Raw genomic sequence first — 24,812 nt, 5'->3', positions numbered from 1 at the left:
AATCATCAGGTCCTAGCAATCTGAATTTTTTAAGAACAATAACCCTACAAACAATTTCTTTTTTTTTTTTTTAATGTTTATTTTATTTTTGAGAGAGAGCACAAACCAGGGAAGGGCAGAGAGAGACAGAGAGACAGAGAGAGAGACAGAGACATAGAATCCGAAGCAGGCTCCAGACTGCGCTGTTAGCACAGAGCCTGATGTGGGGCTGCACCCATGAACTGTGAGATTGTGACCTGAGCCAAAGTCAGACGCTTAACTGACTAAGCCACCCAGGTGCCTCCATAAACAATAATTTCTAAAATCTAGTTTCTAGTTGTGTTAAGAAATAGACATTATTTTGCAATTAAACAATTACTAGTTCCTAATTTAGGGGAAAGAACATAACCAATACATCATAGGCATCATTTGAGGTACTCACTGTTTATTCAGATCTTTTGAAGCTGAGTCAGTTATTCAATCCTTGATAATGTAGTAAAGAACCCGAATGTGAGTATAGGAAAGTCTAACATTTTATCTCTTATTCTTTATAATCAAGGGACCTAGCTGAGTCAGTTTATAAAGTGTTTTATTAAAAGGAAGAAAGGATGTGTTTAATTGAGAAAATGACTAAACCTTTGGAATAGATGTTTCTTTAAAATGAAACAGAGGTCACTTTTGGAGGATGATACAGTGAGAGACATTACCTGTTGCTGGATTCGTTTTTTCTTAAGTTGGGTCATCTTCAGAAATTAAACATTTGGTCTTTGAATTATGTTGCTGTACCATTCAGTTATACAGAGGTTAAAATGATCGACCTAATAGAAAAGCTCTTAAATCTGATTGTATTTTTATGATTTAGGGAATAAGAGATGGTAAACTACAATGAATAAACTTTGGTGCCTGCTTTATCATATATATGACTTTAAGTTTTCTATGTCTGGCTATTGTGAGGAGTTTTTTTAAAAGAGAGAAAGAGAGCAGAGTCCTTGCTCTGGTGATCTCACAAACCATTGTAAAGAGACTACAAGTACCAATACATATATTGACCCTTGATTATCTATTGTATATTTATCCATAGGATAATTTTTATTCTGGGATATGTATCAGGTCAGTATATGTCTTTGAGAATGGGAATTTAAGCAGAACATAATCAGGTAAATTGGCTTTTTAAAAAATGTCATGATGGATTAAAGGCCAAATACTTTGGCGCTATCTCTACTAATTTTTTTTTTAATGTTTTGTTTGAGAGAGAGCGAGAGCACACAGGAGAGAGGTAGAGAGAGCAGGAGAGAGAGAATCCCAAGTAGGCTCTGCACTGTCGTCATGGAGCCTGACATGGGACTCCATCTCACAAACCGTGAGATCATGACCTGAGCTGAAGTCAAGAGTTGGATGCTTAACTGACTGAGCCACTCAGGCACCAGGGGCTATCATTATTTAAATACCCCAAAAGGTTATAACATTTCAGGAGTACAAAAAGGACAGTACTTCCTTTTTTTTTTTTTTTTTTTAATTTGGGAAATGTCTTCATTTGCCTCTAAAATCTAGCAATTCAGAAACTATACAGGAAGTTTGTAAGTGATCATAGGAAACTGTGAATGACAGGTAATCAGAAAGCATTTATTGAGCCATTTATAAATTATTAAAATAAATTAAGATAAATTATAGGCCATGTGGAAAGGGGAAGGTAAATACTAGAAGACATGATCCTTCCATCAAAAAAGAACCACACATTTAATTAGAGGTGCTCAAGACGTTAAGGACTTTTAAATGAGATGCATGTTGTATTTACCTTTGGGCTGAACATATGGACAATCCAAAGCTAAAGTTGGTTTCTTTTACTTGTAGCAATATTCTGAAAAGACCTCACTGATAAAGTACAGTTAAATTAAGAAAGCCAGCACAGAGTAATGTTACATGATTTGAAAGTGACACAGATAAGTTACACTCAACATTAGTCTGTCAGGATTCTCAGCAATGAATTCTTTGGAATACTACCAGTCACAAGTATTAGATCTTTATTGGGTAAAATTTTTGCTATGCGTGTCCTTAGAAGAGTAAAAGACTAAAGGTTACTGAAATAACTCTTTCATGATGTTCAATAAAAATTGCATGAAGAATAAAAAAAAGATTATTCTTCCATTGAGATTAATAATCTATGTTTTATATTCTTAAATTATTGGGATTGAATACTGAGGCTTTGAAATTATCTTAATCAGTACCCATTCATTTTTGTCATGATTTATTTTTATCCTTTACATAAGCACTATTAAAATTCAAATGTTGTAGTGTTAATGTTGATTATAGTTACTAATATTCCCCGTTATAATCCACTAAAGTACTCTTTGCTCCCAGTTTCTAAAATTTAGCAGCTAAGACCTCATTTTTGTACTTCCACTAAAAAATTTACAAGGGTAAGTAAAGTAAGTTAAAATTGTCATCATCAAGGACAAATTATCCTGAATAAATAGCTTTTGCTACTTCTTTATTTTTAAGCTCTCAATAAGATGTTAAGAATTTATTTCTTCATTTGTAGTATTTGTGTATTTGTGTGTATGTGTGTAGGATTAAATAGTAAATATTATGTTAATGTTATTATGCTGATATATTTTTATTCCGTCATTACTTTTTCATGGGAAAATATGAACTTATTTCATGACAGACTTGAATTTACTATTTTCAATTATAGACAATTATATTTTTAAATATTTTTGTTTTGTTTATCCTGCCTTTCATGTTCCTTTATCTTCAGTTAAATGCATATATTGGTTTATCTGTTTGAGGAAGTTCTTTGGAATACTAAAGGCATTACCATGCCTCTCAAATAGACAGTGATAGGTAAAAGCATGTAAAATTCTGGTCTCAGCCATATCACACAACCACCAAGATCATAGATGAAGAGAAGGAGGTGCTAAGTGTCTTCCAACTCTTCTAATCTGCACGGAGAGAGAGCCTTACTTTCAAACTAACTGGTATAGACCTCTGTAAAACAAATGGGGGTGCTACCAAGAATGCAAAATGAATCCCCTAGTACAAATACGCTAGTCAATGCCAGTGGATTCATAGTTTTAGAAAGTTTTTAGTCTGTGCAGACAAATGAAGGCATTATATCAAAAACTGATGATATAACTACCCTTTTTATATTTTTTAAGTTGTTCTATAATGATACATGTATAAAAACTGCATTATCAGGTCAGGGTTGAGCCTATTACAGTTTTAAATATGTGTTTTATTAAAATACAAAGCTGACTTAGAAAACGTATATAAATACTAGTATTTCATTTTCATTGTTCTAATTTAGTTAAAATTTCCCTTTTATCTTCAGATTTAAATTTTTTTCTTACCTTTCATTAATAGGTAGTATAGATCAATCAGTGTTAAAAGAATTACCCCCCGAACTTCTGGCAGAAATTGAATCCACCATGCCACTTTGTGAACGTGTGAAAATGAATAAACGCAAGCGTAGCACAGTTAATGAAAAGCCAAAATATGCTGAAATCAGTTCAGATGAAGATAATGATAGTGATGAAGCTTTTGAATGTAAGTATCACATAATTTTATTATTACTTTAGAATTAAAACGCAGGTTGATATGTTTGTCTCATTCATAATTTGGGGGGTTAGGAACAGTACAGTGATCTTAATTCTTAATAACTTAGTATAGCAAGGCTTTTTCTTTATACTAAAAAACGTGTGACAGATGAGATCAGTTGGCACCAAGAAAAAAAATTTTAATGAGCTATGGTTAGTGTCAAATAACACAGGTATGTGTCTGTATTTAGCAAACATTTATTGAGTTCCTACTATATATGTTAGGCACTGAGATTAAAAATATAAATAAGATGTGGCCCCTGTCTTTAAAGAGCCTTCAGTCTAATGGGGGAAATATGTAAACAGTTGTAGCACAGTGAGAAAAGTACAGTGATAATAAGTAAATCCAGGGTGCTATGGGAGCACATTGGATTGACATCAAAATTATACTTGGGTTTCAGGGAACGCTTACTGGAAGAGGTGACACTTGAGTTGAGTCTTGAAGGACACATAGGAGATAGCCAGGTGAAGAAATATTTAAAACCATACTATCACTAAATTATGAATGGATTAGCCACATTGCCAATTATCTGTGTGGTTTGGACCTGGCTTCTCCTTTTTGCCCAGCTGTGTCCTGGAATTCCTCCCTTGTTTCACTGTTTTCCAGAGCTGGCTTCTTCACTACACAGCTACCTCTCTACAACACTGTGATCACCTGTCTTTGCACTAGACTTGCTATACCTCGCCTGTCTTCCTACTGGTCCACTGAAAAAGTTCTTCTCTTTTATCCCTATCTTCCTTCTTCTGGAGCAAGAGAATTGAGCCTAGCCAAGAGGGGTCAGCAACCTTGTTTGACTTAAACGGCATTCAGTGGAAACAGACTATGGGAGATCTTCACTTGTGTGCCAACTGACTTAGTCATTTTGACCAAAAGAACTGGGAAGACCTCCAGTGTATTCTACCTTTTCCACCTAGTTTCCATAGATTGAGGTGTGACAAGCAAGGGCAGGAAGGACAGATGCATGCTGCTAATTTTAAATGTATATTGCTGATGGAAATCCTTCACCTCCTCCAAAGTTTTTAATGTTCATTTACTCTGATTTTCTTTAAATTGTGAGCTCTTGAGCTATGAGCAGTAGGCTATAAATACTGAACAAATCTGAAGAAAGTTTTAAAATTGAAATAAAATATATAGCAAAGTTAATCTGACAATTATATGTACAATTGTTATCATTTGTATTCTCATGAGATGTATTTACATGGAATATATTTCAATGGCTAAACTTAATACTTTTTTTATTATAATCAAACATTTTGGTCATATGGGAACATATATTCTGGAAACGGATAGGAGAAAGGAGATCTGGTAGCTCATAAACTCACTCCCCTTTATAGACATGCCTCTCCTTCACTCTCTCTCCTGCTCCCTAAAACATCACCCATTTCTAAAGGGAGTAGTTAAGAAGGAGGAGTTATTTAATTGCAGACTGATTTCAAATCACACTTCAACTCCCATTTCACTGAGAGCGGCTGAGCTCCTCTCATTGCTAAGCTGAGGAGAATTTTGAAGCTACCTTGCAGTTAAGTAGAAAGAATAGCACAATCAGAAATGGCCATCAAGTGTAAGAGAAGAGAGCCACACATGCCTTATGTTTGTCATTAGTGCAGCCACTATTCTTTTCTTTGCTTTCTGTTAGGAGAGCTCTCATTTCATCTTATGGAAGCACTTAGCGTCATCTTAAAGCCATGAACCCTGTTATATCTGTTTCCAAGTGTACTGAAAGCTCGTATCAGAGAACCTCAGCTTCAGCCCTTGCTAGGAGGAAGAAAAGTTTCTCTGGATTTTTTAAGAGACTTCAGAGTAGCTTCCTGTTTTTCTAATTTCTATACAAGTAACTATAGAAAAATTTACTCTGGAGCCGCTGATTTGAGAGATGGAGGAATTGCAATTGGTAGTTTACATAAACAAACACATTGTCATTATACCACAACAAAAATAATGCAGTGAGAATATAGTGTAATACAAAATGTAAAAGTAGTATGCGAACATAAACACAAGCGTTATGCTGCTTTGAGAGAGACCGTTTGAAACTTAAGGTTTTACTGCAGTTTAATCAAATTGCACTCCTGAAAATCTAAAACTGAGGCAATTGTTTTGTTGAAGGATGGGGGAAAGGTTGAGGGGTAACTTTGAAAGTTGGGCCACATAGATCTGGATAGCCATAGCACAACTACAAGGTCAGTGTGTTGCTGGGGAAGGAGGGAAGATGTAAGCTAAAGAGCAATGTAGGTGAAAGTTAGGGAAGGTGGAAGACACTCAAGTCATATTTTATCTACCTGTCTACTGAGCTCCTCCCCTATTTCTTGAGAGTAATAGCAAAAGAATAAACTAGTAACAATGAATTGGGATCCTGGTAACCTTATTACAACACACTGTATCATAGAAGTTGGGTGGGAATTTTTTCTAATTTGCCGTCCTATTTTTATCCAAATTTCCTAAAGTTTAATGGATGTGAAACAAAAAATCTTCAAGGCCTATAAAAATTATCACCGGTACGGTATTTTGTATGTTCTTGCTAACAACTGTAAGATTTTTCAAGCGTTTTCTAATCATAGAATTGAATGCTTGAAATGGATTTCGTATGAAATTAAGTTTCAAAAGGACTAGGTCATATTTGAGGTCATAGAATTCTTTCTGAACAAGTTTGCTTATTAGTTGTTTTTCCTCATGTTTGATAGGTATGTTAGTACTTGTTGAAAAGTATTTAGTGAATGCTAAATGTTTCTCTGATACACACACACACACCCCTTATATTAGTTTATAAGGCAGCCTCTCAACTAAGAGAACGTACTGGGGCATACCCTAATTGCAAAAGGGGAGAAAGTCCTACTTCTTCCTCATATTTCATAGTCAAATTTATGCCTAATTATGAAGAAAATCATTGGAGATTTAAATATATGCATTTACATTTGTCTTTTTTTATGAACCATCTTTCTGTGCCAAGTCTATGACCAAAAAGAGGAAACAAAATTATCTTTTTCTGCCATACTGTCAGTAGATTGGACAGAAGGGTCCAGAACCAGAAACCAAACTAGATTCTCGAATAGGAGCAGCTAAGGCAGCACGTAAGGGTGAGATTAGCCAGAGTGTAGGCATTGCTTATTCACACATAAGGGCACCAGTACAAGCGTAGTAGAATACATCTATCTATGCTAGTAAGATTGGCATCCTTAAATCTAAGAATTTAAGGGGACTCAAGCATTATTTTTGTCTTAAGTATTTGAGTATTGATCATAGTTAGGAATGTGAAATAGAAGTCAGCTACAAGAAAGCAAGGGAGTCACATTTAGTTCAACGATTAGAAAGTATTTCATTGTCAGCAACAAGTGGTCAAAACAAGAATCCCAAGATGTAGGACACATTACTTCTCTAACCTAGTTTTAAGTTGTTGGTACTGCATGCAAGAGCAGGTATGGTAAATATTTGTCACTTGTACTGCCCTCAGGTTGTCACAGGACAGACATTTCTAATCAGTCTTTCTTGCTGAAATATGATGCTTTCTCAAGGAAATATAATGTTCTTGGCAGCTATTACCATTTGATCAGAGTTGATGTGTCAGATGAAATCTGTTTGCCAGTTCTGCCTAGAAGTTCCTGTCAATACTGGTGATTTTAGCAGAATGCTTAGACCCTTGGAAAGATGGGGGAGGGACTGAAGGTAACATACATAAATTTGTTTATATAGCATTTATAAGCTTAAAAGCTTTTTTCTTTGGGTTTAAGCAAATATGTTATTGGGGAACTGAATTCAGTGTGAGTATTTACAACTGTATGGATTTATTCTCTGTAGGCCTGTGACGTTAGATTATCAGTCTGTTGAATTTATACCTAAATTGTGGGCTTAACTTGACTTTTAATTGTTGGTATACATGGTTACCCCATATTCTATAACACTTTCTCAAAAGTTTACTTTTCCTCCAAACCCTACTCCCCATCAGTAATCTAAATGCTTTAAGGTGTTTCTGTTTTTCGTCCAAATCCTAAATAAAGATTGTTTTGCATGCCTTAATTCATCCTGATGGTTAGATATTATCTTTACTGACTCGCTGATTATATCTTTCTTTGAAATGAGTGCTGTTTAATTCCCAGAACATTCCTATCTATATTTGTTAGCAAACCAAATTCATGTAAAAATCTTTAAATGTAGATAGATATTGCTAAAATAAGTGATACTATTTCTATACCATAATTCATATTTCTGATTAAACAGAAAAACTCAGAATTTCCTAGACCCACACAATGATTTTCCCCCATGTGGTAAATTTGTGAAGTACAAGCTTTAATAGTCTTTTTAAATGAGGTAAATTATTTGTCATGGGGATTTGCTTTTAGCCTCTAGGAAACGACATAAAAAAGATGATGATAAAGCTTGGGAATATGAAGAACGTGACAGAAGAAGCTCTGGGGATCATAGGAGAAGTGGCCACTCTCATGAAGGAAGAAGGAGTTCAGGTGGTGGTCGTTATCGAAACCGAAGCCCATCAGATTCTGACATGGAAGATTATTCTCCTCCTCCCAGCCTTAGTGAGGGTAATACATCAGTATCAACGGATTTCTTACATAAGCCACCTTAAATTTAGGGGTTTAACTTTGAAGACTCTTTGATACTTTTTTCTGAGTTCATTAACAACTCCTAATTGTTAATCAAGACAAAAGTATGTATTTAGTTTGGAATGGCAGTGGTTATTGTTTAAGTATTTAATGTTCTGGAAGAACCTAAGCGCAAGAATAGAAATATTTTAAGTTGTCTTTCCTGTATTTCAATATTTCTTTTGTTTGATTTAGTTGCTAGAAAAATGAAGAAAAAAGAAAAACAGAAGAAGAGGAAAGCTTATGAACCAAAACTAACACCTGAAGGTAAATTTTTGTCTTTGTTCACAGTGTTCAACTTCAGTATTCTACTTGTAATATGATCATAATAAGTTTTTATTTTTTCTTTTTGTAGAAATGATGGATTCTTCAACTTTTAAGAGATTCACAGCCTCAATAGAGAATATTTTGGATAATTTAGAAGATATGGATTTTACTGCATTTGGTAAAATCATTTTAATATATATTTACTTCTAAATATAAAATCAATTTTAAATGTATTTATTTACCTATGTGTCTAGCTTTCTGCCAGTTATCTAGTAGATACAGAGGCATGATTAAGTGCTCTCAAGCAACTTGAAATCTGGTTTAGAGTCAAGTGTAGTCTATATTGTCAAGAAATTGAAAACTTTAGTATAAAAATCAGGTATTATTAATTATTGATAGTGTCTTAAGAATCCTGAAAGTGCAGTTACCAAGGTAGGTGAGAGTAATTAACGCAGGTAAGACTTGAGTAGGTCCTAGATAAGGACCTAAGTACTAATTTGAGCAAGGATGCAGAAACAGGAACCCATGCATCTGCTCATTTATTCTTATAGCCAATATTTATTGAATACTTGCTCTTTGTCACTAATATATTAAATGCTAGAGATCCAAAGATAAATATCCCAGCTCTTGGTTTCAAGTAATACAGAATCTAATACGGAAAACAAAATAGTAAACCAATTAACATACAATAGGATTAATGTAATATTTATATATTCCTTTTATAATATGTAAAGATCATATCTATAAATATAAAAATGTAATGTGCTTGCAGTGTTTAGAGCTATTCTCAACCATTGTATGTCACCTTCAGCTGGTACAAACATTTTACCTAATTTTACAAAAGCCATGTGATATACAATAATTTCTGATATGAGTCCATCTATTCGAAAATGCCTTAAAAGGTATATTACCCTTTATATTATATTACCCTTGATTTTAAAAATATTTGTTTTGTCAGAGGTACTTGCCTAAGTATCATTAATGCATATCTCCATTATTTGGAGTAGCAGTTTTGTCATTTATAAAACTCCAGTGGTGTGCTGAGAAACTGTCTCCCATGTCATTGAAGATCCCAACCAGAAGACAGATGACACTCTCAAATTGGGATAGTTTGAGGAGGACTTACTTACAAACAGACCAGTTTCAGAGTTAGGGACAGAATAGTGCCAGAACCCAGGGTTAACAACCATGAAACTGTTACCATCGCTGCTCCGAAAGGAACAAGGGTAAAGAGAAGTTACCAGAACTCTCACTCTGTAGGGAAAAAAATATCGTAGACTGCCTTGAAAAAAGGCAGTAACCTTTTGGTTGGAGGACATAGGCAGCCTGAGGAGACCGTACAAGGAAGGAGTCACGGATATAAATACCCTGACCTCACTCTCCTTCTCTTTAGATCTTCTGACAGGGCACCCCACTAGCTGTACCCAAACAGAAGCCAGAGGGCATGAGAGACTGTTATGTAGTGCACACAGGTCAGCCCCCTGGGGCAGAGAACTTGGTTGAGAGTGAAGACACGAGATCTGAGTCCTCTTTCCATTCCAGTCAGAGCTCTAGTTTTAATCCCTGTCCTCGCTTGTTACGGGTGCGCTTGAGGTGTGCAGAAGCCTCTTAGGTTGTTATTTGTTTAGTTTGTTTGTATTTGTCTATGTGTCCAGAAATTTTATTAAAAAATTAAACTTACTATTTTGAGCTATGTATTCTCCCTTAATTGTTTGGTTTGGTTTTTCAGGTGATGATGATGAAATTCCTCAGGAACTTCTCTTAGGAAAACACCAGCTTAATGAACTCGGCAGTGAATCTGCTAAAATTAAAGCAATGGGTATAATGGATAAGGTATCTCACTAAAGTAAAATTTATATATTTACTTAAGGTCTTATCTTTGAAATTAAAGTTTCCAAGGCAAATTACAAAGTTTACATAAAGTAAATAATACTGAAAACAATTTCTGGTTGCCTTCTGAGAGGCTAACTGAATTTTTTTTTTTTTTAAACTTGAATCAAAGAAATATTCTGTAAATTATTCTAAAGAAAACTGTATCATTGCACCGAAAGAAGCATGGGCCTGGATTTTTTTTTCCACTGTTTTTCTTGTTATTGTCTCAGATATTCAGATTATTTAAATGTAGAAATACACTAAATTTTTCCTTGGCGTTTGCTTTAGCCATTTAGAGTGGTAAAAGGGTAATGCTACGGTTTCAGCACATTAATTGTGAATAAGTACATAGCCTCATTGCTGTAGGCTTTATAATAATTTTTGTGAGTTGTCTTTCCTGTGAGCTCTCTGTTGCTAAATAGTCTCATTCTTTTCTAATGAAATAGCAGAGTATTTTTCATTGATAATAACTTCAGACAATAGTGACAGCATCAAGGGATGGCTTCCCATAATCTTTATGAGCCACCATTTACTTCCTAAACTACTGCATGATTGCTGTGCAGATATAATTTCTAAATGAATCCTCTCTCCTCCTCTTCTCTCTCTCTTTTTTTTTTTTAAATTTATTTATTTATTTTGAGAGAGAGAGCGAGAGAGAACGTATGAGTGGGAGGGGCAGAGAGAGAATCCCAGGCATGCTCCATGCTGTCAGCACAGAGCTAGATGCCGGGCTCGATCTCACAAACCATAAGATCATGACCTGAGCCATCCAGGTGCCCCTCTCCTCTTCTAACCAGGGCAGGTTCCCTGTTGTACAGAATTATCTGTTCTCTGTATCTGTGAATTGGGTTGGTTTTTGTTGGTTTTAGATTCCACAGGTGAGATCATATGTCATTTGTCTTTGACTTATTTCTCTTAGTGTAATGCCCTCAAGGACCAATCATGTTGTCACATATGGCAAGATTTCCTTTTTTATGGCAAAATAATATTGCTCGTGTATATACCACATTTTGTTTGCCCATTCATCCATCTCTGGACACTGTGGATGTTTTCATGTCTTGGCTATTGTAAATAATGATGCAGTGAACATGGGGGTGCATATATCTTTTTAAGTTAGTGTTTTCTTCTCCTTCACATAAATACCCAGAAGTGGAATTGATGGATCTTATGGTAGTTCTATTTTTAGTTTTTTGAGGACCCTCCATATTGTTTTCCATAGTGGCTGCACCCAATTACATTCCCACCAGCAGTGCACAAGGGTTTCCATGAATTTGTGTTTTAAAGCCAGACATATCACATAGTTAACCAATAATTAATGTGCTATTAGTTCATAGTATTGCTATGTGCAGAGAGAGAGATTGATTTATTGTATAGGAATATGTCATCAGTTTTCTGAGATGACACTTCCAATCCTAAATTTATTTCATAAATTCTGTTATTATATATAGCTATTATTTCTGTTTCACAAAGTGAATTTGCTGAGTATTTTCAAAGTATGGGAAGTTTACCAAAGTCTCAGTAGTTTAGGGGCACCTCGGTGGCTCAGTTGCCTGTGTCGGACCCTTGATTTTGGCTCAGGTCATGATCTCACAGTTCGTGAGATCTGGCTCTGTGTCAGGCTTTGTGCTGACAGTGTGGAGCCTGCTTGGGATTCTCTCTCTCTGCCCCTCCCCAATTTGTGCGCCCATTTTTCTTCCCCACCCCTTCTCTCTTTCAAAATAAATAACCTTTTTTTTTTTTTTTTTAAAGTCTTGGTAGTTTGGGGCCCCTGGGTGGCTCAGTCGGGTTAAGCATCCAACTTTGGCTCCAGTCGTGATCTCACGGTTCGTGGGTTCAAACCCCATGTTGGGCTCTGTGCTGACAGCTTAGAGCCTGGAGCCTGCTTCACATTCTGTGTCTCCCTCTCTCTCTGTCCCTCTCCCACTTGCACTCTGTCTCTCTCTCTCTCTCAAAAATAAACATTAAAATAAAAATTTAGGGGCTCAGTTGGTTAAGCATCCGACTTGCTCAGGTCATGATCTCACAGTTCATGGGTTGGATCCCCACATGCTGCTCTGTGTTGACAGCTCAGAGCCTGGAGCCTACTTCCGATTCTGTCTCCCTCTCTCTCTCTGATCCTCCCCCACTTGTGTTCCTTCTGTCTCTCTCCAAAAAGTCTCAGTATGCGTGTGTGTTCGTTCGTTCATATGCATGTTCAGGGTCACTGCCACAAGAACAGGGGCCAGGCATCAGAACAAACTCAATCTTCACAAGCTATATGTTAAGAGTAGTAATGTGCATTTGTGCCCATTCTTTGTTTGCTTTTCTGTCCTTGAGAAACAAGGGATTAATTCTCTACATAATTCAGATTTAAATAGAGAATCTAAGTGGGAAAATTTTCTTTTCTCACTCTTTAATATATTCTGTAGCCCAAAGGTGATAATTGTACACAATGTTTCTTGAATAATTTATTACTTTTACAAATGATTGATTTTAAAAAATTGTGTTGCTATTTCAGCTTTCCACTGACAAAACTGTGAAAGTCCTAAATATCTTGGAGAAGAATATTCAAGATGGGTCCAAGCTTTCCACTTTGTTAAATCATGTAAGTTTAAGATCCATATTGTTAATTTTACCTTTACCTTTACTAAAGTTTTTTCAAAAGAACTTTGATTTGTAGGGAAATCCCAAATTTCATTAATTTAAGCTAAACTACCATTTGCTAGTTATGTTCATTAGCGTTGCTGCTAAATTACAGTTAGTAATTCAAAATTACATTGTCAGTTCACTGCTTTGACATAAGCAACAGATTTAAATTCATTTCAGTTTACAGAACTGATCTTTAATCTTACATTATGCTCTTCCTGGTGTAAGTGGATGAGTGTGTTTAAAATATTTTTTCATTTATGAAATAATAGTAATTCTTTTTCTTGACCTTTCCTGAAGAATTAAATAGTTAGAAACTTTATGTTGATTTCCTAATGTATCCTAAAACAGGAATCCTTATATACCATTTTTATACCTTGTTCAAATGGTCATTGAAAAGATTAAATCAAATAATTCATGTTAAGTACTTAACAGTGTCTCCACATCTTAAGTTCTCAATAAACATTAGCAAATGTTAATGTATTTTAGTACCTTTATGTGAAAAGCAGTAGCAACATAATGTAATGGTTTATAAACTGATTAAAATAAATGACCTGGAATCTACCTTCCTAGCAGTGTAGCTGACTTTCAAAATCATGTCTATATTCAAATTGATCTTGATAGCTCTACCATTAATGAATAGAAACACTGATGCTTATAGGCATTTATTATGAGGTAAGAATTTGGGAAAGTTTTGAGTTACTGAATTTTCCTTATTTTTAAAACCTGATTATAAAACTATTGTATTTATTATAGAAAATTTCCAAAACACAACAAGCTCAAAACGGTCCATCCATATTCTCATCTAGCAGTAACCGCTATTAACACTTTTGATGTATCCTAAAACACTTAGTACATGCACTGGATCTTATGAGAGAAGTGTTCTTGGTATTTGTAGAAGCCACAGGATTGCTAAGTGATCTACATGGAATAAAAAATCTAGAAAAATAATCTCACGATATTTCTATTAAATATATCTATATTTTTCCAATGCCCTTTTTAAATTAGTTTTTGAATGAGAAACAGAGGGCCTAGAGAAACCTATAGTGGCAATCAACTATGTCCTTAATCTACAAATTTTTTTAAAAGACTTTGACAAGAAATTGTAACAAATGTCAAGAATCTAGAGTTCTGGAGAGCTGGCAGACTCAGTCTTACTGAAATTATTCTACTTCCTGAAGCCTTAGCATTATTTAATGTGTTGCAGGTAGCCTTAACATTTGGCATGAATGATGAACGTTCTTAACTGACTATTCCATACAACAATTTTATTGTCTAAGAAAGGCTACTTTATCTTATTTTTTTGAGTAGGTATGTAAGCAGTAAAATGAGAAAAAGCTTAGAGAAGTAGGAAAAAATAATGGAGTTTTTAGGCATTAGTGATTAGAAAGCCCTTCTCTGCTTTACATATATCATGATTTTGTTTGTTTCATTTCCCAATGTATATAAGCTTTGAATAACATGCATTTGAAAGTATTCCTGGAGTATAAAGTTTGTATTTCATAAGTTAAGGATGTGATAGGATTCTCACTCTCAAAGTAAGATTAAAAGCACTCCTTCCCAATTATAATGTAAGTATGTAAATTAAAATGCAGTCTTCTGTCAGTTGAATTATCCATTTTAGAAAATAAATTATGTTTTCAGTAGTCTGCATAATAACCACTTTAATCTCTGTTTCAAAAATATGGTGATGTTTGAAAACAAGTAATAGGAATGAGACTATTACATTTTACTACTTTTAAGTGAGGTCTACTGTTGTTTTCATATTTGCTTCGTTCTCACAATAGCAAGCAGAACTTACAAAGTTTTGACTGTCATAATGTTTATACCCCAAACACAAAATTATTTATATAAATTACAGTCTTTAGCTAATAAATCTTAGGTTTGGATAAAGTACATAGAAGATAAAGATAACTATAACTTTGTCATTGGAGTGTCATCTAGTGGTGAAATTAGGAGATAGAGTATATTATGTTTGAAAACTTTGAAATAAAAATCTTAAAGTAATATCAGTTTTGTACTTCATTCCTGATGTTCATGCATGTACATGCACTGGGGCACTTGACTGGCAGTAGAGCATATGACTCTTGATCTCAGGGTCGTGAGTTCAAGCCTCACATTGGGTGTAGAGCTTACTTTAAAAAAAAAAAAAAAAGTACATACATAAAAATACTTAACATGTTTCCGCTAGGGAAAATCAAATATATCTCTTTTTTAATATATATTTTAACCTATAAATGTGTTTGTTTCCATTTCACTAACAATGTGCTGTTTTATAGAATAACGATACTGAAGAAGAAGAAAGATTATGGAGAGACCTTATTATGGAGAGAGTTACAAAATCAGCAGATGCCTGTCTTACAACTATCAACATTATGACATCCCCTAACATGCCAAAAGCTGTATATATTGAGGATGTAATTGAAAGAGTTATACAATACACTAAATTTCATTTGCAGAATACGCTTTATCCTCAGTATGATCCTGTTTACAGACTAGATCCTCATGGAGGTTGGTTTGCCTTTTTATATTGAAAGTTGTTGAGTATAATGTCAAAATTTTCTATAATTTTATTGTGTTGGATGGGTCAGAATGCAAGAACTTAAAATGGCCAAAAATTATTAGATCCCATAAATTATAATAAATACTGGCTTTAATTTACCTAGAGTATAGAACTTTTAGTTAATCTAGTACTGTTTAAGTATAATTTCTTTAGCAAATATTTACATATATTAGAAGTAATTTCTACTGGTTAGGGAAAAATCCCAGATAATATGAGCTTTTGGTTCTATTTATCACTTCCCCCTAATTTTATGCAGAATATAGGTTATCCACAAAATGAATTGATTCAAGATGTATATTCTTTGTCTTATTTATAACCTTTATAAATGAACAGTGAAATAGTTAATGTATTTATATTTAAAAAGAGAGGAGGGCACCTGGGTGGCTCAGTTGGTTAAGCGTCCAACTTCGGCTCAGGGCATGATCTCATGATTCACGCGTTCCAGCCCTGTGTTGGGCTCTGTTCTGACGGCTCAGAGCCTGGAGTCTGTTTCCAATTCTGTGTCTCCCTCTGTCTCTGCCCTCTCCTGTTCACGCTGTCTCTTTCTTTCAAAAATAAATAAATGTTAAAAAAAAATTTTTTTTAATAAAAAGAGGGGGATATACTAGGTGTTCATGAATAATCTATAATTAATTACTTATTGTTTAATAATTGCAAGTTAATGGAAAGGGAAATAGAATCTTACCATTCTGCACCAATGAGAAAAAATAGAAAGGTAAGTATTTTATAAGAATTTTGGTAGCCACTGAAATGTGCCATAGATTATCTGTTACAAGAATGATTACTTATAGGGCGCATGGATGGCTCAGTCAGTTAAGCATCGGACTCTTGGTTTTGGCTTAGGTCATGATCTCACCATTCGTGAGATCAAGTCCTGCATTGGGCTCATGCTGATAGTGCAGAGCCTGCTTGGAATATTCTGTCTCTGTCTCTCCCTCTCGAAATAAATAAACTTACAAAAAAAAGAACGACTACTATCTAAATATCCCTAGAGAATAAATTTTTTTTTTTTTAATATTTGTTTATTTCTGAGACAGAGCGAGCAAGGAGGGGAGGGTCAGAGAGAGAGGGAGATAGAATCCCAAGCTGCATTGACAGCGTAGACCTCCACATGGAGCTCAATCTCGCAAACTGAGATAATGACCCGAGTCGGATGCTTAGCCAACTGAGCCACCCAGAGGCCCCGAGAATATTTCTGTTTTAATAAATACCAGCTTTATTTGCCATGTTGTATATTTATGTACCACCCCCTCCCCCTAGAAAAGTGTTCCCTTAATTCATAAAACAGTTTTATTACTGTTTATTAAAAATTATTAAAAGTTGATAAATTACTTATTTTGAATTTTTTTTTCATTTTAGGAGGCTTGTTAAGTTCAAAAGCAAAACGGGCTAAATGTTCTACCCACAAGCAGAGAGTAATAGTAATGCTTTATAATAAAGTTTGTGACATTGTTAGCAGCTTATCAGAATTGCTAGAGATACAACTTCTCACAGACACAACAATTCTTCAGGTAAGTGTTTTTTGAAGCATTTTGTTACATTTCTAGACCAAACGACTTAAGAATACAGGGTCTGAGTTCAGTATAACCTTGCTTGCTCAGTAATAATGGCATCACTATGTTAATTTTTTCCATTCAGAGTATATCTAAAGTGAAGAAATACAAGTCCGGGGAAGTTTTAAAAAGAAACATTTAGGGCACAGGATAGGTGAATGTAGAATCTAAATTCTGGAATTTAGAGTTTAGAGATAAATGATCATTTCCTTTGAAATATGCCAGGATATTTTCATCCAGAGTAGCAAAATGTTTTGTTTCTTTATATTCTTGTGACATTTATCAACCCAACATGGGGAGATCAGAGGAATGGCCACTATAAAGGAAGGTATGTGCTGATGTGTTTGAGGGTGAAAGGAGCAGAAACAGAACTAGGTAGATACTGATGATTAATGAGCGTAAAGAAAATGCTGTCTCAGTTTTTTCTGGTAAGTTTATGAATGTTTTGAAATTTAGTTAATGTAGAATGTTTCTGAAATTAACTAGAGATGTATACTGATTACTTTTTTATGTGTACAGGTATCATCAATGGGAATAACACCATTTTTTGTGGAAAATGTCAGTGAACTACAATTGTGTGCCATTAAGTTAGTCACTGCAGTAAGTATAATCAATTCATACTTTTTGTTATCCCCCCCAGAAAAATATATCCAAACTTGCCAACATTAATGCAGATTCAAGTTTTCCATAGATTTATTTCAACATAAGGACTGTTTTTGTGTGCCTTATATTTTAAACACTTCTAAACTTTTAAAAATACTTCAGTTAATAATTCCTGAATATCTACAATTAAATCAAAATTATTTAAAATCACTTAAATCTTGTCTTTCATCTCTAAGGTAGCATACTCCTATAAATGAAACTAGTATATTCTAACTTCTACAAGAATGTTATAATTAATGATGGAAAAGTTGTACAGATTAAGTCATTGTCATTGAAGATGTTGAAAACATTTTTATTTTAAATGCAGATATTTTTTATCACGTGATATAGTATTTCTGTTTTCAAATAATTATAATAATTTGAAATCTTATAATTACTAAACAGGTATTCTCAAGATATGAAAAACATAGGCAGTTAATTTTGGAAGAAATTTTTACTTCACTTGCAAGATTACCAACCAGCAAGAGGAGTTTGAGGAACTTCAGGTAACTAATTATAGCAAAGACCAAGTACAATGAAGAATTGCATTATATTATAATCCTTATATATTTATTCCTCATCATCCCTGATTTTTATTTTAGTGATCAGATAAAAGTGAGGCAATTCAGTCAGAGCAGCATGAAGAATAACTCAGATATGTGCAAAAACAGTGCACATTTGGGGGCTTAAAGAAGTTCCTTCATCCTCAAGTGTAAAAATCTATGATGAGGTTTTTCAGTCTTGGTGCTGTGGACATTTTGGATAGATAATACTTTGTTGTACAAGACTGTTGTTGTATACATTGTAAGATGCTTATTAGCAGCATCCCTGACTTACACCTTCTAGGTGACAAGAGAACCACCGCCTCCCCTTCTAATTGGCACAGCCAAAATTTTCTCCAGACACTGGCAGATGTCCCCTGAGGGTCAAAATCATCCCTGGTTAAGCCGTAATAGAAAATAGGGCTTGAAAAAGTCAAAGGCAGTTCAAGTGTTTTATAGGCCATACTAAGGAACTTAGATTTAATCCTTTATATAGTAGGAAGTCATGGAGACTAAAGGCTCTTAATTCACTAAGCACAGAGTAACTGAGAAATGTTATACACTGCTGTGGTCAGCATGATTTTCTTTGTTGTCATAGGGTATCATTATCATAACTATCATTATAATATTCCTGACTGATTAAGTGTATTAACCTGGCATATAGGATTATGTTTAGATTGCTTTGAAGGCTATCTTACATAAAATAATTATTTTTACCTTAATTTTTTAGCCTCATTGTGTATAGTCTATTAAACCTAAAGAAAACCTATCAGCATATAAGAGAAGTCTTACACCTTTACAGTATCTTTAGAATTGAAGATTTAGAATTTGATTTTTTACATTCTGTGCCACTGGCCTCGTACCCTAGGATAGATGATCAAGAGCTGACTGTGTAGCAAATTTTAATAAGAAAATGAGTACCAGAATGCATGGGCATTTGGAAATCTTGAAGACTTTCCTCATTTTAAAAATCATTTTGAGAAATGTTTGATACTATCCATTTATAAATTTTTATCTGCAGTGCATATAAAGTATAGAAATTTGTATTAAATATTGTATTTTTCCTTTGACCACTTTAATTATCTAAGTATTTATAGGCATTGAATTGGTATTTTTTCTAATTTATTAAAAACAGACATAAGGACACTATTGTAAGCACTAAAGAGATAATGTCTAGAAATATTGGTAAAGCGTCCTGAATTTTCAGATGATAACATGACGAGTCAAGTTGAACTTCTCTTCGTTCTTTGTATGATTTAAATATTTTCTTCTTCATTAAAGGTTAAATAGTAGTGATATGGATGGAGAGCCTATGTATATTCAGATGGTTACAGCACTGGTTTTGCAACTAATTCAGTGTGTTGTACATTTACCATCATCAGAGAAGGACTCTAATTCAGAAGAGGACTCAAATAAAAAAGTAAGGAATCTTTTATAACTCCATACTTTTATAGGAAGCAGCACCTAAATTCTCTACGATTCTTGTAAAACTGAAGTTCTTAATTAGGACTTTTAAGACTGGTCTTTAGGATCCTTATATAGAGGACAGGATTAGTTTTTAGGAAACCTGAGTTCTGGTACTGACGATTTTATCTAGTCACAAAACATGTAGATCATTTTAATATGAGTTTGTTTGCTCAGTTGTAAATTGGGTATGATAATACCTAACAAGCCTTTTGTACCACCTTGTAAGTTCAAGTGAGATAGTGGATGTGTAAGTGATTATTATAACTGTCTATACTAATGCATACATATAATTGTAATAATATGTAATATGTAATAAAATGTAATCAATTTTCATGCAGAAGTAATGAACACTCTCACTGTTGAGTAAATTATAGCTAAGATTTGCTTTTGGTTTTATAGCTTTTACCTATCAATGCTTATAATTTTTCCAGGTTCTTATAGTATTACAAAAAATTCAAAAGAAACAGGAATGATTCTGTTTCTATATTGTTATTTTCAGAATTTGGTGTATGTATATAATAGTATATATATATAATTAAGTAAATGAATAAGTGAAAAATGCAGATCAAGAAAGTTGAGGTCACTGTCCCAATCTGATTTTTCTCTCCCCAGTCTTTCCTTCCTTATCTTTGGTAACAGGTATCATGAGAATGTTTAGCTCCTTCCATATATTTATTTATTTATCTGCATAAATTTAATGTAGAATTTTTTTTTTTAATTTACAGGAGTGATATAGCTAATTTTTTCAGTCAACATTGTTATTAATACATAAAACTAATACCAGATTCCTTTTACTTAAACATATATAACTGTATCACAACTTAAGAGTTTCTCTAGGTATACTTAGAAGTAGAATATTAAATAGTGTACATGCATTTTTAACTTGTCAGTTTGCTCAACAAAGTGGTATTTTAGCTTTCTTTCTGTTAGATTTTATTTATTCTGGTCAGTCTGAAATGATAACCATATTTTATTTTGTATATTCCTGGTAACTAGTGAGCTTTTTCATGTATTTATTCACCACTGGATTTCTGAAACTTTGAACAGACTGTTTATATCCCGTTCTTTAAATTTCTAATAAAGGAATTGAATTTTCTTTTGCATTATATTTCACCATTTCATAAACTTTGAGCTTGGATTGTCTTTTTCTAAATTCTTTTTGTAGTGCTCGCTTCGGCAGCACATATACTAAATTCCTTTTGTATTTTCAGTCAGTTTCTGCTCACCTACATCATAAGAAATTATTGATACCGCATTTGCTTAACCACATTTGTTAGTCTTGCATATTTTAATAAATTAAAATGAAGTCAATATTTTTATTTAGTTTTTATAAGGTATTTAAATGTGTTTACTAAGGGTGCCTGGGTGGTTCAGTCGATTGAGTGAACGACTTCCACTCAGGTCACAGTCACACAATTTGTGGGTTCGAGCCCCACATTGGGCTCTGTGCTGACAGCTCAGAGCCTGAAGCCTGCTTCAGATTCTGTGTCTCCCTCTCTCTCGCTACCCCTCCCCTGTCTCTTTCTCTCTCAAAAATAAATAAACATTAAAAAATTTTTAAGAAAAAAAATTTTTTATTTAAAAAAAATTTTTAAAAATGTGTTTGCTAATTGTAGCTTATTTCTTTATACATAAAAGAATAGTCTAAGCTTCTTAGTGTTTAAATGTATCACCCCTATTCAGTAGTAACATGGCAATAGCAACTGAACTAACCTTTTTTTTTTTTTTTTTTTGGTTATTTTTTATACCTATATAAATTCATTTTTCTCAATCTAGGTTGACCAAGATGTTGTCATTACCAACTCTTATGAAACAGCCATGAGAACAGCCCAAAACTTCCTTTCCATCTTCCTTAAAAAGTGAGCAAAATTAACATAATCTGATTTTTATTTCCCCAGGATAGAAAATAGTTCCTTTATTGTATATAAATGGTTAATTCAGTTTCCTGCCGTAACCTGAACCTTGAATGTGTCACCTTGGCCCTTGAATTCCTGATGTTTAAAATGAGGCAGTTGAAATATTAAAAATCCTAAATCTTGTGAGCTAGCTTATGTGTTTGACTCCACAAGTTACAGTACCAGATTGAAATTCTATAATTTTTCTTCAGTAAATTTGGGGGCATTCTAATTGATAGGAAAGTTTGTGGAGAGAGGTTTACTTGGCCTTCATAGGAATTTGTGGTAATCTCAGAAAAAGAGTAGTCATTTTAAAAAATGTGGTGTACTTGCCAGAAAGTTAATGTTTGTAATAGTCAATAAATGAATTACCTATAATAGAGGGAAGAATGAAATTTGAGAAATAGATTCATTTTAAGCCATGTTATTTATATTTAATGTACTCTCTTATACCTTATTATTAGATATGGGGAAGAGAAAGCTTAGTTAACAAAATTTCAATCATATTGATGGACAAGTCACCTAAATTCACAGCCTTTTCCTTATTTATCTTTGAACAGATGTGGTAGTAAGCAAGGTGAAGAAGATTACAGACCACTATTTGAAAATTTTGTTCAAGACCTTCTTTCAACAGTCAATAAGCCTGAATGGCCAGCTGCTGAACTACTCCTTAGTTTGTTAGGGAGACTGTTGGTAAGAGTATAGCCTTTAAAGATTATTAGATTACTAGAAGACAACATAATGAGGATGTACTCTGATTCACAGATGATGAATTCTTTAAAAATGTGTAAGGAAATATGACCATTGCATCTTTATTTTTGCATGTGCATAACTGTACACAATACTGTCAATATTTGGTAGAAAACTTTGAAATCTTGTGACTTTTGGTGCTTTCATTTCATTACAGAAGATAACAGTACTTTAAAAACTTTGGGGTGGGGTTGGAAGTATATTGTTAGTTAAAAGCATCTCAATACTCAATCATAAATTATTATAGTTAATTCATTTCAAAGCATGAAACTGATTAATGTGAATTCTTTTTTATCATTAAGAATATCTAAAAACATGACACTTTCTAGTTCTCATGTAATACAATAGGAAAATGCAAAGAAATATTATGATTTCTCTTTTTATTTTTAAACTATATTTAGACTTCTGCAATACAAATCGTTACAAAGCTTTTGGGACCCTTACATTCTGTGAACTGGAAAACATACAAATAAACAGTTGAGCCTACATTTTTAACAAACATGACTGTGTTCTTAGGTTTAATCTATACTTTTTTTTAATGAAAATGTTCAGAAAGCAACCACTTCATGGGAAAATATCACAAGAAAAAATACTTAAATTTCAAATAATACAACACAGATTTGGAATTTGTATGATAAATTGCTATTAAAAATGTCATAAATTGATTAAATAAAGATTATTTTGATGTTTAGGTTCATCAATTCAGTAACAAGTCAACAGAGATGGCTTTAAGAGTGGCATCTCTTGATTACCTTGGAACTGTTGCTGCACGATTAAGGAAAGATGCCGTTACAAGCAAAATGGATCAAGGGTCAATAGAACGAATTTTAAAACAGGTATTGAGATCAAGGATTAAAATTATGGGGATAAATATTAGTTAAGTACTTTAGGTATTCTTATATTAGTGTTACATTTCATTTTATAAATTCAAAATAAGATCATGCATTTCCAAAAGTGGACTTTTCAAAAACCCCACAGAGAAAGTTAATATCTTAGAGTGAATGATAGTGTCTAACAGGAAGTTTTAAGTGATTTATATAAATCATTAGTCTAATTTCTTTTTGTGAACTGCTTTTATGAATGTATGATGCTGTTTTCTATTTTATTTAACTAAGTTTTATTTAAATCTTTAATTTACTAAGATGTTGATTTAGCACTCCCAGATTGTTTTCTACCTTTGAAATTTGTGTATCATTTTATATTGGGGAAGGGTGAGGAGGAAGACTTCTTTTCATTTTACTATATTAGATAGTTTTCATGTTTGGCAAAAAAAAATTATTGTTGCTTCACTTATTTTTTTAAGTGTGAACAAGGTGGTAGTAATGCTAAAAGTTACTTAAGAAAATTGGTAAATGATCTCTAATCCTACCATACACAACTGTTTTCATTTTCTTTATACTTTTTTTTTTTTAACATTCATAATCATATTCATGCTGGCCATTAGAAATGCCTCTAATATTTTTTATTATACTTTGTATTTTGAAATAATTTTAAACTTACAGAAAAGTTATAGGAATAATGCAGAGTTCCCACAAACCTTTCACCCAAATTCCTTAATTGTCAACAATTTATAACATTGCTTTATCTTTATGTAACATTTCTTTTTCAAAATATACATGCTTGCATATCTGTCATTTTTTTTTTTTTTAACTATTTGAGCACACTTAATGCCTCCCAATACCCTTGAATTTCAAAGTATGATTCCCTAGACAAGAGGTATTAATATTAACATCACCTAAGGACTTGCTGGAAATGCAAATTCTCAGGACTCATCTACTGAATCAGAAATTCTAGGGGTGGGGCCCAGCATTGTTTTTTGATAGACCCTCCAGGTGATTCTAATGAATGCTGAAGTTTGAAAAACACTGCTTAGTGTTTATTTTCCACAAACAAGAACTCTTGCTTAAATATCCACAATACAGTTCTCAAAAGCAAGAAATTACCATTAATGTAATACTACCATTTAATATAACACTGCCATTCCCATTCTGTTTCCTAGATTATAATTTATTGCTATCATTATTTAATGTTCCATTTATCCTAGAATTAACCTGTGAGAGCCCCTTTTAGCTGACTTTTGTGTCTTTTTGATATGTTACCGTCTTTCTTTGAGAACTTTACTTTGTGGCACAAGATGTTTCAGGAGCTCTCTTACTTTCATTGCCTCAGCCCTGGAATCTGCCGTTTCGCCAAATATTACTGTTTCTTTTTATTGGAGAATGGTAATTTAGAAACCAAGAGGTAGGTGCCAGGTGCCTTTCAGTATTTCTTAGAGTGAACCTACAACTTATTTGTTACATATGACCATGTAGATTGTACACTGTAAAACTTGAGGGGAAGGGTCATTTGTAAGTATTCTTACAGTTCTTGACATACATCCACATTGCTCTTGGAAGTTTACAGTGTAGTAGTTTACAGTGCTATGATGAATTTCTCCATGGACCATTTCATCACACTCTGAGAACATAGGTTAT

General features: G+C 33.5%; 1 protein-coding gene across 5 annotated transcripts in view; it reads left to right on the top strand.

The window, feature by feature from the left end:
- Positions 1 to 24,812, top strand: part of NIPBL (NIPBL cohesin loading factor) — a 199,135-nt gene that overhangs the window by 122,445 nt on the left and 51,878 nt on the right. For all 5 annotated transcript variants that reach the window (XM_042996370.1, XM_042996367.1, XM_042996384.1 and 2 more), the window contains 14 exons: positions 3,340 to 3,522; positions 7,905 to 8,102; positions 8,358 to 8,429; positions 8,518 to 8,607; positions 10,159 to 10,262; positions 12,799 to 12,885; positions 15,206 to 15,437; positions 16,849 to 17,000; positions 17,562 to 17,642; positions 18,090 to 18,190; positions 19,508 to 19,646; positions 21,470 to 21,552; positions 22,149 to 22,281; positions 23,031 to 23,174. In XM_042996370.1, coding sequence (XP_042852304.1) covers positions 3,340 to 3,522; positions 7,905 to 8,102; positions 8,358 to 8,429; positions 8,518 to 8,607; positions 10,159 to 10,262; positions 12,799 to 12,885; positions 15,206 to 15,437; positions 16,849 to 17,000; positions 17,562 to 17,642; positions 18,090 to 18,190; positions 19,508 to 19,646; positions 21,470 to 21,552; positions 22,149 to 22,281; positions 23,031 to 23,174 — 1,799 coding nt within the window. The remainder of the gene's footprint in view (positions 1 to 3,339; positions 3,523 to 7,904; positions 8,103 to 8,357; positions 8,430 to 8,517; positions 8,608 to 10,158; positions 10,263 to 12,798; positions 12,886 to 15,205; positions 15,438 to 16,848; positions 17,001 to 17,561; positions 17,643 to 18,089; positions 18,191 to 19,507; positions 19,647 to 21,469; positions 21,553 to 22,148; positions 22,282 to 23,030; positions 23,175 to 24,812) is intronic.

The sequence above is a fragment of the Panthera tigris genome, chromosome A1 (assembly GCF_018350195.1).
Source record: "Panthera tigris isolate Pti1 chromosome A1, P.tigris_Pti1_mat1.1, whole genome shotgun sequence".
NCBI classification, from domain to species: Eukaryota; Metazoa; Chordata; class Mammalia; order Carnivora; family Felidae; genus Panthera; species Panthera tigris.
Note: the sequence above shows the minus strand (reverse complement) of the source record. Positions and strands in the feature narration are given on the sequence as shown.